At 41.3% G+C, this 12,687-nt stretch overlaps 1 protein-coding gene across 1 annotated transcript in view; it reads left to right on the top strand.

Annotated features, from left to right (window-relative positions):
- The window catches only part of AFF3 (AF4/FMR2 family member 3), a 280,973-nt gene that overhangs the window by 225,445 nt on the left and 42,841 nt on the right, over positions 1–12,687 (top strand). The window contains exon 10 of the mRNA XM_040584169.1: positions 7,776–7,941. Within this exon, the coding sequence (XP_040440103.1) occupies positions 7,776–7,941 (166 nt within the window). The remainder of the gene's footprint in view (positions 1–7,775; positions 7,942–12,687) is intronic.

Genomic DNA, 12,687 nt, shown 5'->3' on the forward strand with positions numbered 1-12,687 from the left:
CTGACTGAATCTTCTCAACAACTTCATCCCCTTACAGTTTATTTCTGCCCCACCCCCTGCCACACACACACACACACAAAAAAAAAAAAAAAAAGACCCTGTAGAAATTGTTTCCTGATTTCATACTGGAGGCAGAAAGGTGGCTGTTCACAGACTATTCTTAAAGCTGTTCATCATTCTCCAGGCCATTGGTCCAAAGGCACGTTCCAAGAACAGTATAGGACACATAGGTTGTGCTTGTCACTTTTTAAGTCACTGGACTTCGAGCCATTAAGAGATTAATTATACTACCAAGGTAAAAAGACTCTCTCACTCCTCTTCTACTAAAGAGTTAACTTTTCTGGACCAGGGAATCTCTGCTCATATTCAGCTGATGCAAGGTCAACGACAAACACACGGAGGAAGTCAGAGTTGCTTTATTTTTCTTGTGAGCAGGTCAAATAAAACACTGCTGATGCTCCATTTATCTGGAGCGACAAGCAAACACTTGGCAGCAGTGGAAAGCATACACTGGAATCTGGCACCAGGCTCCTAGCACAGCTGTCATCCTGCTGACTAATCACTTCATCCCCATGCTAATGCTGCTCCAGGTCTATTGGACCCTTTCATCTCAGATACCCCAGCACACGCTCCTCCTGATTGAGCTGTTTATACAGAGGTGTCACTATTAATTGTTATCTAGCATTTTATTTTAGGAGTTTTTTTTTAGCCAAGTTTTTTTTCAGCAGTTTTTTCTACCGTATTCCTTCAAGGTGGGAGCTAAGATTCTGCTGCTTCCAGTATCAGCCAGGCCTTAAGCAGATACCCTTTTGCCAGACCAAATTTTGTTGAGGGTTTTTTGTATGTGTGTGTACATGAGCCTCATACCTTGTTTGTGTAATCAGCCTTTCCTATCAATTTGTTTTTCTTTGGTGACTATTCTGGCAATTAAGCTGCAATCACACAGGGCACCCCTGACTCTCTGAAGAGACCCGATTTACCTTAGGTTTGCATTATCGGATGATACTTGTAGTCTTGTCAGCACAAACTATTTAAGCAGCTCCCAAGGACAGTGTTAAAATATAGGTGGAGGCTATGAACTCTGTTCTTGGCAGCTGTGCTTTATTAGTTGTGCTGTGCAAAGGTGGTGCGGCTAAGGTAATGCGGTGCTTTCACAGAAGCATTATATATTGTGACAAGCCGAACAACCTCCAGGACTCTCACTCATCAGGACTCCCATTTCATACCTCATCCATTATAGGAATGAGGTATGAAAACATTTCTCTGTTTCCTAAAGGTATTAACAGACTCCTGGGAAATCGTTTACCTGGAGAAAAGGAAGTGCCCAGCCTCATTTTTTTGCGTTCAGGCCCAAACAGCCAACTGTGGCAGGGCTAGCTGCTTTTTTTGTTGGTGAACGATAGGTTTTGACAATCAGTAACTGTAAAGAACTCAGACAGTTAATTGGTTTCATGCTCTCGGTTAGCAAAGGTACAAAACCATAAATTTGTGTTGCTTCTGTACTGTGTTCAGAACAAGGATATCCAAGTGCTTTTTAAAGAATGAAGAAGGACATCTCCCAACACACTGAACGTAGGCAAATTCAGTCATCCCCGTGTACGGGGGACTAGGATGGTGCCCAGAGCCCGGTCAACTGATTTGGTCATTCAGATTCGACATCACAGTGCTAAAATTAGAGCAGAGGCTCCTTATATTCATGTTTGTATGTTAAGTACAGAACCAGCCTTCTTGTTTTAAACTATGAAAGTATCTGGCTGTCCTCAAGCAGGTACATATTCTACAGTTTATGGTATCATCTCCCTTTTCTCAGCATGATTTTGGCCTGAAATGAATGGATGATGTCCACATTCATTCTGTAGGCTGTCCTGATGGTGCTATTTCTTGGCATTCTACAGTTGAAGAAAATAGTCCCATATGTTCTGTTACAACATTGGGATGGCCTGATCTGCAAGACCAGATAGACCCCTGTGGTAAGCATCCTTCAGATGTCTTCACTGAAACAGAATTTGAAAAATACACAGGGGCAATGGTGAGAAGTGGGCATTTCCGTTGCCTCTGTGATTCACTCACAATTACCACCATAGAAATTCCCTGCTGTGTGCATGGGAGACATGCAGTATCTTCAGTGCTACTCAGCAGAGATAATTATACAGATCTTGGCATGATGTTCTCAGTCTGTGTTTTGAGGAAGCACCATGTGGAATTTGCTTCTCACAACAAAGGGATAAAGAGTTTTCCATACAAGACTTTTGCTGGGTTTCAGGTTGGCTTCAAGGGAAGAAGAAAGTAGTGTTTCAGATCCTTTAATCTGGAAAAAAAAAAAGGTAGAGACTCTGCCAACGGAGCTGCTTTAAACCATGGAATATGTTTCCATCACTGAGTTTGAAATATCATTTCAGAGTCTTGGTCAGATTTACTGTTTGATTTCAGTCAGCGTAGCCTAATTGAAGTCAATGGAGCCGTGACAGTTTATACCAGCCAAGTGACTGGTGTCTGTTTCAGAGTATTGTTTTCCCACAATTGGCCTTGATCTTCCAGATGGTGATAGATTTACCAGGTATTTTAAATACTGCAAGCATACATAGAGCCTTTCTTAGAATTTTCTGAAATGTTTGTGACATCTGCAAATTCAGATCACCTTCTCCACATTTACCTCTCGATGTTGACAATGTGATCCCCAACAGTGTCGTCTGTTATTCATGTCAGCTCTTCGCACTACTTGTTGCATTCTTCTTTCTGATGGGGAGCCGGGACCACTTGGTGATTGATGGATGGTACCACAGGGTGCAGTTTAGAAGAAAAATAGTTTAGATGATCACAGCTATGCGGATGACACTGGCTAAATATTGTCCCATCTCCAGACACAAAGACAAATACAGCCAATAGTGTCTGATAGTGCTAATGAGCTTTTTGATAAGAAGTCTCTGAATACAATTCTTGCAAAGTGAAATTACACTGACTGACTGGACTCCAAAATATGAAGCATGAGCATTTGCATAGCCTTTGTTGTTGCTGGAAGAGTTTTCCAGAGGCTCACTCTGATATGTTTTCTTGTCACAGTCTTTTCTTCAAGGCCTGATTCAACCTTGCTTTGCAGTCTTGATCATCATTCACACATGTGTAAAGTAGGTATGAAGTGCCTTCGTACTGTAATGCAATAAAGATTTGGGATCACAAATTCTTCAGCACAGCAGGATTTTTCTCTTTTGAATTCATTAATTATTGTTACCAAATGCTTGCAGTTTGGTAAAGAGCTGCATCTGTTTCACTTGTACCTTGATCAGGCATCCATGTTGTCTGTCTTTGAAATGCTGAGACTGAATTCCTGCAATGCAGCATATGCCTAGCTGCCCAGGAACTTCTTGTGGCCGGTGCTGAACCTCATGATTTATTATCATGGAAAGCAGTGCAGCTGTAAGCAGCAGATTAATATAAAGCATAAAGTAGTACCCAGATCCAGCGTGATTAACCTCAAGAGGTCTCCTGAGGGCCGCTGAGGCAATCTGATTTGGGAATCTGTCTCCAGTGACTGAATAGCACATGGCTGCTCCTTCCTACGCAAGTGTTTACACCGACATGGTGACATTCAAAGGGTGGCCGTGGCCGTGCAGTCTGATGGAGCTAATAACTGGTCACACCACAACTAACCTCTCAGGCTTCTTCAGGGATTGAGATCGCTCCAACCTCTCAACTTGGATCACAGATTAGTTTGAGCAGGGAAGAGGTATTGTTGTCTCCAAATCACTGTGTTTCTGAACCTGCACATCTGAGAAAAATTAAGGCTGCAAGGTATCTAGTAGTTTTTCAGCGAAGGGTGACTTGTCCACTAGGCACTGCAGGAAAATAATAGGTTGTTGGAGACTTGCACGGTGTTTAGGTGCCCAAGTCCTATGTATTCAGGATGGTGGGACATACCTGATCAGAAACTCCAGATGGTGTGTGGGTTAAGTGATCTCATTACTGAACTTCTGGCAACTTTACAAGGTACTTACTCTCTCTTTTGTGTCAGAGAGTGCATGTTCTGATCAAGGGCTTTAAAGAAAAGTGGTTCTTACCCAAATTGTTTTTTAATTGCTTAAAATAAAAATATCATTTCTATGATGTAGTAATTAATTCTGGGGCATAAGCCAGTAGCAAAATATGCATGAATGTTATGTGCCACAGTCATTAAAATGTAAATTGGTCTTTTATTTTGACTGCATGATCTTGCTTACATACTTTAGAAAGAACAGCCCAAAATGGAAGGTGCCAATTTAAAATAATGGTTGTGTTTTTAACAAGAATGCATGAAGAAACACATAACTCACTCCACCTTGATCACCATAATATAATGAGGATCTTTATAAGAATATGCTATATTTAAAAATGGAAAAGGTAAAAGGGGGACAGGAGATTTCCACGGTATCAGCATACATGGGAAAATATTATAATGTTAAATTTTTGTAGTATATTGTCTACCATTAGAGCAGCAAACGTAGATTTCCAGATGTTTGTGAAGGGTCCAACAGTTATATTTTATATCTGTGGCTGTAGTAACAATTTCTATTCAGCAGCCTAGAAAAACATTTCATGTCATAACAGGAAAGAAATATTACTGGGGGGGGGGGAGGTTCTCCCTCGTCCCCTATATAGCAATTCTGAAAACTTCAGTCAATGCCAAACAAAAATGATGGTTTAAAAATTAAAACCACAGTCACTAAGGGCAGGACATAAACGTGCAGATGTTTTGTGATGTTGAAGAACTTTTCAGGCAACAGTCACTATGCTGTTGTGGAGAGGACTAGAAATCCATCAGAGCCGGGCACTGTCAAAAGCATTCCCTAAGCTACACTGTCAGAGAAGGCAGTTACCTTTTCATATTCCCTTAAGAAAAAAAGAGAAGAAAAAAATCAAAACCAGAAAACCTACTCACAATGGCCTTTCTATATCTCTTACTATTTTATTAGCAAGGGATGGACTGCAATCTGTTAATGTAAGTGAGCAACTTATATCTAGAGTTTACTGGGCAACCTAAACAAGTGGAAAACTGCTTTGTCCCAAAGCAGTGCACAAAACATCAATTTTCCTTCTCTGGGAAGGAAAATTTTTACAAGCTTATAAGCTGTTTCTGTTTCAGGCACCTCTGCGCCTTAATGTTGTTATACAAAAAGCTGCCTGAAAATCTTGTATTTACCACAGCTACCTGGCTAGACAAAGAGACATCATGAATAACAACAAAAATAGCAGCAAGTGAGTTTTTAAAGGCATTCCTTGTAAATGGTACATTTAATGCCTGTGCATGATGACAGACCTCTTGCCTCCAATAGTTGGCAGGCACTTCTGCAAACATGCATGTAGTACTGAGCCATTCTGCCGGAGCATGAGCTTTTACTGTTGCTTCTCTCTACAGCCTGATGGCTACAAAAATGGAAATAAAGGCTACAAAGATAAATGGATGTCAGTTCCTCCCTCTCCTATTTATTTTACTTGCTTTACATAGTAAGGTGAGATCACAGGTGAGGTTTTCTGCACTGCCTGGCCCCATTGTGCCTCAAAGGGTGCAGAAAGCTCCCCAACAGCAGCAGAGTTCCCCAAGCAACCACAAACTCTCTGGAGCAAGAAAGCCATGGACAGCTGTGCCAATACCTTGCAAAAGGCAATTTTTTATTTGCAATAAGCAAAGGTAATGAGGTGGGAGTACTGGCTTGTGTAAAACAGGTGTTCCGGTGGGGAAAGGTTGACATATGTTAGGGGAGGTAGGGAAGTGCACAGCCATGAGGAGTTGTGGGGCTGAAACTGCATCTCTGATGGCATGGCCTCTTTTCAAAGCTTCAGAAATTGCCTGTCATATGTTGCTCGTGTCAAGTGTCAGGTACCAGTTTTCCAGAATGAAATGCACCATTAACAGGTAAATACAATTCATTAGTTGCAACATAGCAGAACTGTAATTAATTATTAGATATTATTTGTCACAAAATGTAACTCCAAGATCACATTGCATTAGCTACAATATTGGATTGATGGAGCATAAACAAGGGTGATGATAAACACGGTGAATGGAATTGGGATGAGATGGTTATTAGGGTACCGGTGTGTTTCATGTGGGGTTTATTTAACAGTCTCATTAATGATCTGGAAAAGGAAGTGAATAACCATTTAATTAAGTTTGCATTTGATACTAAATTAGAAGTTGCTGCAGACACCTCTGAGGGCAGAGAAATAAATCAAAAGGAGCTAGAAGCATGTGCTGTAAAGAAGAAAATGAGATCTGGTATGAAGAAAAAAAGCAAGCTATTCTCTCTGGAAGCAAATAATCTAAAATGTAGCTATCAGTAGAGGAATTCTGGAGAAAGCAGTGTTGAAAGAGATGTAGGAGTGTTAATGGACTATATATTCCATCACAGCTCAGTATATGTTTACAGAAGCAACGCATCAAGGAGCAGGAAGGTAATAGCCCTTCATTGTACTGCTCTAGTGAGAACCCATCTATAATGCTGCACTCTGTTTTGGGCATCCTGTTATCAGAGAGATATAGACAAATTGGAATGAGTTCAGAAAAGAGCCATAAAAATGATCCCATATCCCTGGAGATAATGACTTATGAAGAAAGATCAGAAGAAGTAAATGTGTAAGGCCTTGTCTGAAAGATGACTGAAGTAGGGCAGGAAAACAGTCTGCAAATATGTGAAAGCAAAAAGGGAGGATGATAATTTATCATAGTAACTATTAGGAATAGGATGAAATAATAAGTAACAACAATAAATTTAAAAGGGGCAACTTCATGTTGAATGTAGGAAGAAATTTCTGACAGCGGAATTTGGGTTACTTTGCAGAAAAGTTTCCCAGGGGTAAAAGTAAAAGCTGTATTCAAGTCATTTAAAATCAAATTGGACAACTCACTAGAAAATGCACCCTGCTATAGGGAACAATCTTCCATTGCCTGGGGAATAAGCTGGATGACTTAACAGGACATTTCACACTCAAATCTTTATGAGTGTGATATTTTTAATATGCATGGTCAACTATTTCAGGAAAGTACACATTTCTTCTCCTGTCAGGCCTGATAATACAAACATTTTGCATGCAAACGTAACTTTTAAGAAGGCAAGTAGCTCTGCTGACAGCACCACGCTGCTGACATGCAAAAATACAGGTCTGAGCTTTTCAGGTTTTTGCAGGATCAGAGTCTTAAATCTTGCGGCTGTCAATATCAAGATGGTATGTACAGGTAACCACATCATTTATGGGTAGGCGAAGAAGTGTGCAGAACAAAAGATGGGGGTTGGAAGCTCCAGTGAGGATGTCTTATTATTGTTATTATCATCGTTATTGCTATTACTATTTATAAATGACTGGTACTGTGGAGTTCAACTCCATTTCTTAACTGTTCACCTTTTTCATCTCTTGCTTTCACCTCTGTGCAGAGTGTTCATTAGACAGTGTAAGACTGCTTTCTATACTCTGTTTTTTAACATTTGGTATTTTTAATATAACCTAAAATGTCTGTTGAATGAGAAAAGAAACAAGCTGAAGTGAAAACTTGACCCTCCTTCAGATGAAGAAGAGATGGCAAAGGCTATGGTTTTAAATGAATATGAGGGTAACCCCATATTTTCGCCTCAGTTATAGTAATGTAATGTTGAACTTCACCATTTGCTAGCAGCAGAGACAAGCTCACAGGCATTCAGATAGGTATGCTCCCTAAAACACCATGGTTTTAACATGCGGGTATTTTGTGTTCTTGTTTTCTTCTCTTCCCTCTCCCCTCCCTGGTGGGCTGTATGTGGGGCTGTCAGCCTGGTGGTGCCGCAGTCCAACACCAGAGCCCCAGGACTCTCCAGCAAGGGGTCGAGCAGCAGCAGCTCCAGTGAATCGGAGACCAGCTCAGAGTCTGACTCGGAGAGTGAAAGCAGCTCCAGTGAAAGTGACGGCAGCAAACCCTCGCATTATTCCAGCCCAGAGGTAAGGGCTTCTGCTCGGTATGATTTAGGGCAGCAATCCATTGTTACACCCACTCAGACCTTTTTCCAGCCAAACCAACACGAGGAGGCTGTGGGGAGATGCACAAAATAATGCAAGAGAAAGGCCCAGGGATCCTCCCCCTGGCTTGCTGTGAAATGCAAGTGGCAGGGGATCTTGGGGCAGATTAAAGCATTTGAAACAAAAATGAAGAAAGAAATAACCCTGTGGTATTTTCCTCAAATTGAAGATGAGTGGAGCGCCTTGCAAGGCTCACAGCTTGCTTGAAGTTTTATGCAACTCAGCCTCCGTAGCGATGACTTGCTTAGTGTGTAAGTCCTGATGGGGGCTCCTAGCACTACAGGAGAACTAAAGGCTTCTCTACACAGGGAAGCTATTATAAAATCAGATTGAGGGTGGATTTTTAAAGCAAAGCAGTTGTTTTTCACTCACGCACTTCCCTCACCTCACTCTATAAGTGAATTATTCTCTGCTACTGCTGCCTTTGTGTGATTTATTTTAATCTACCTCCAAAATGGACTAAAGTGAATTACTCATGGTGCAAAACATTAAGCCCAAACTTGTCATCTGGAAAGCTAGTACTGAAAATTTCCACATGTAGACAAGCCGTAGCCAAATTACAATTAAGCTGCCAGTGCTATGCCACCTTCTGCTTTCACCTGTGCAGAGTGCTCAACAGACATGACAAGGCAGCTTTCTCTGCTCAGCTTTTCTACCAGCATTGATGTTTTCACATGTTTTGGTCAATGCACACCTTTAGTATAAAACTATGAACTCCACAGCCACATCACACACATTAATGTATGTAAAAATATTCAAAAATCTAGCGGCAAGATTGTAAATACACGTGAAATACAGTCAGTGTATTTTCCTACTCCACATAAAGCATCCAATCACCAGACTTCTCCCCACAAAACTATGCCTCACCTATTCTCTCACCCTGAAAAATTATACTGAATAACCGGCCAGCTTTTCCTCATCTTTTGCGTGGCTATTTGGGTCCATGATTCCTACCAGACAAAATGCAGCACTCACAGAAACATCCTTAATATATTTTTCTCAGGTTCTGTCCTTTTTGCCCCTTATTTAACACTTATGTTCCTTTCTGTCTTTCCTTCACAGTACTTTCAGATCCATTTCCAGTTAATTTCTCTCTCACTTTGTCCCTTTCCTAAATCTCTCTCCCTGATTGTCTTTCCTTTCGTCTCTATTCTCTTCCTTCCAGTCTCTCTTCCCTGTTGCCCTCTCTGTGCTACCCCATGTCTTATTTCCCACTTGGAGCTCTCTCATCCGACCCATTAAGACTGTCTTCTCCCTCTGTCTAGTTCCCCACTGGAACTGGCACAGAGATCTCTCACTCGGTGTCTCTTCTCCCTGTGGGATCTTGGGAGGTGCAAGAAAACGAACAAAGAGAAGAAAGAGAGGGAACCATTGGGAGGGGAAAGGAAATATGAAATAAAAGGAGAAGAATAGTACCCCACGAAGGGACTGTTTATTATCTAGGCAGATACCCGTGCTGCTTAGACCTGAGAGCAGCAATTCCTCAGGGAATGCAGGAAGTTAATTAACTGAGGCAGGTCATGGATTTCCTAAAGTCAAGCAGGGGACTCAGAGTCATGGAATTGTGGAGGAAGTGCCTCCTTTTAAGCATTTGATACATATCCTCTCGAGATCTGTGGAACTACTTTTGCACAGAGCCTGAGTTATCAGCGATCATTGTCACGAAACAGCTACACTACTCCAACAGATTGCTTGTCTCTTTGCATTATATTTGTGTGGTTTGCCTTCTAGGACATGCTGTGTGAAACATGCTTATACAAAAATGTAAATGACTCAAAAAATGTGATGGCCGCAGTGGTTTTCATAGGTCATGCCTTGATGGGATATGGGAGAGGCCACACATGAATAGGGTCAGGGTGTCCCAGGGAAGTAGGATACCTGTACTTTCCCAAAGGGCCAGTGCTTTCCCAGACTCATCGCATGACTGATGGCACCAGTTCAAAACACACTTATGTGATGTGTCTGACTGGAAATCCTGTCTGCTTGGCATTAATGCTTTAACTTATACTTACGCACCCAGTGAAGCCATCTTTCTAAAGTATGTGCCATGTTCTTACCCAGTAAATGGAGAGAGACAGGTCCTCGGAAGCTCTTGTCCATCTAAATTTGAGTAGCAGACTCAACTCCAGTCCTAGTCTTAAAATTAATTTCCTCTATTGGATAAGGCAGAAAAAGCAAATACAATTTGCTTTTGCTTTAGCATAAACTGATAAATTCAGGTACAATGAACTTGAGTGCTCCACCACAAGGCTGGACAGGAAATCCGTATTTCCAGGTTGGAAGGAACTTAATCTGGAAATCATTAAGACTATTACAAAGCCTTTATTCTTTTTCTTTCCATAATCTGAAATATTCTATGCATGTAGTCAAAGATTTTTATTTCTAGGACAGTGTGTCTTCTGATTTGAGCTTATATAGAAATTTGATTGCTGTTTCATTTCTTCTGTGATTTTTTCCTCATCTCATTTTGAGATCTTTGAGTTGTTCTTAGGTATCTAAATGCAGTTGCCTAGAATGTAAAAGCAGCTCATTGTAAAGTATACATATAAAATAGATTAGATTAATTGCACCCTAAAAGTGTCTGTTTCTTTCCATTGACTATTTAGAGCCTGTAGTGACTAGCTCAGCCATCTACACTTTATGTCTGCAGTAAACTAAGAATAATGGCTGAGCTAGAACAGGAGACAACATTCAGACTGGTTTCAGTGATGTGGACAAATTAAGGTGGCTCAGACATTAATGTGAGTAGTTACAGTTTTGTGGACTGCCAAACCTGAAATTACGAACAAGGAACTGAGGCTTCTATCTCCTGTTTCTTTGCTGAAGTCATGATTTTTTTGCATGACCTTAATTAACATCATAAATGAGGACTCTGGAAAACAATGACGTCTTGTCCTTGCAATTATTTCACATGGTAGAAAAAAAACTTGGATGTAAGTCCATAGAAAGGGCTACATTCAAAAGCTAAGAATTTAGTTTGTTTCTTCTTTGTTCCATTGAATTATCCTGCAGACCTTTAATAAGGCTGAATCTGGTTAGACAGCTGGGAATTCCCACTATGCAGGGAGGACTGGAGTGGGGAATGTGCAGGAAAGAAACAGAGAAGCCATTGCATGGGACAAAGCATCAGTGGCTAGTCAACAGTAACCAGGCCAGTAGAGAGGTGCCCTGTCCTGGGCCCCGCCAGCCCCACACACCGGGTGCAATGTCCTTTACAGCCAGCCTCTGCTTTTGTGACTAGTGCACAACCATTAAAGTTTTTTTCTCTTCTCAAAGATTCACATATACTTTTTTTTTTATGCTTATTCCATCATCACAGGGTATACCTTTTCAGCTCAAGTCCCCACATTGTGACTGACCAGGTCAAAGTTGAAGTGATTTATAGGGTTATGCTCTTCCCCACCCTCCTCTCATCAGCAGAGAGCCACCTCCTGACCACTGTGCATCAAGTGCTTCAAGTGCCTGGACATCAGTACCAGTGGCTGAGGAGCCACTGCCTGTGAACCTTTGCAGTTCCCTCAGGTACCCTGTGGCATTGGCTTTCTTCTCTTTAGCTCAGAAAATAGGAAGGAGATGTGTATCTAACAGACTAGTCAACTGGTGAGCGTGCTTCTGCCACCTCACCAGCCTTTCTTCACTGACAGATTTCATTGGGAGGCAGGAGAAGAAGAGTTGTAGTTTTAGGCTTGCAGGGTAGGAGGGGTTTGTTTTCTTTATCTGTCTTGTTTTCCAGAAAGTTTTTGCTTCCCATCTGAAGTATAGCCATGATCCGATTTCCTGACTGGTATACTCAGAAAAGGGGATTTTACCACCAGACCAGCTGTAGACACCATCTTTACCTTTGAAAATAGGATTTATGGGCTTTAGCTGTCCTGTGGACTATTTTTGGCAATGAATACAAACTAAACTCTCCCTTCCCTCCAGAAAATTCTTTGTGGCAGGAGCCACCTCTTCCAGTGTATGTGTGCGGTGCCTAACACATGGGAATTCCCAGTTCTTGATAAAGTGCTAGCAGCAGTGTTAGTAGCAATAAAGTAGTAGTGGTAATAATAATAAACATCATTATCGTCATCTTCTTCATCATCATCATTATCATCTAAGCCTTAAATTCAATGAAAAGGCACCACATTTGTATGGGCATTGCCCTGAGGGAAATCTTTGATAGCAGGGCAGCACAAGCAAGGTATCATAAGGGTAAATTAATATGTGGATTTACAATAGGTAGAGTCCACTGCAGGGATGGCGGGTAGCTCAGTCCTACCCCACAGTGAGCTGAGTACACGCAGATATTATAGGCTATCTAATCTCTCAATTAAAGTGATGTCATGCTTCAAATTTACAGTGGTATTACTACACCTTGGATCCCTCTTTGTAATAACAAGCGTAGAATGACCCCAATACACTTCATTGTTTAACAGCCCTTTACTCCAGAAAGTGTTTCTGCATAATATTTTGACAAAGGTTTCTTTTAGACACATGCTATTCGTGCCTCTGGTTGCACTTGTAGCCTTGAGGAGATCTGAGATATATAGACGTGCTGTGTGGGAGTCATCCCATCTAAATTTGGACACTTCTACTGCAGATACCTACATCTGCTCACCACCTAAGCCTCCCCTTTACAGTCAGTGGAGAGGAATAGACATTTTTAGGTCCCAGCTCATCTGGCCT

Source organism: Falco naumanni, chromosome 2 (genome assembly GCF_017639655.2).
Source record: "Falco naumanni isolate bFalNau1 chromosome 2, bFalNau1.pat, whole genome shotgun sequence".
Taxonomy (NCBI): Eukaryota; Metazoa; Chordata; class Aves; order Falconiformes; family Falconidae; genus Falco; species Falco naumanni.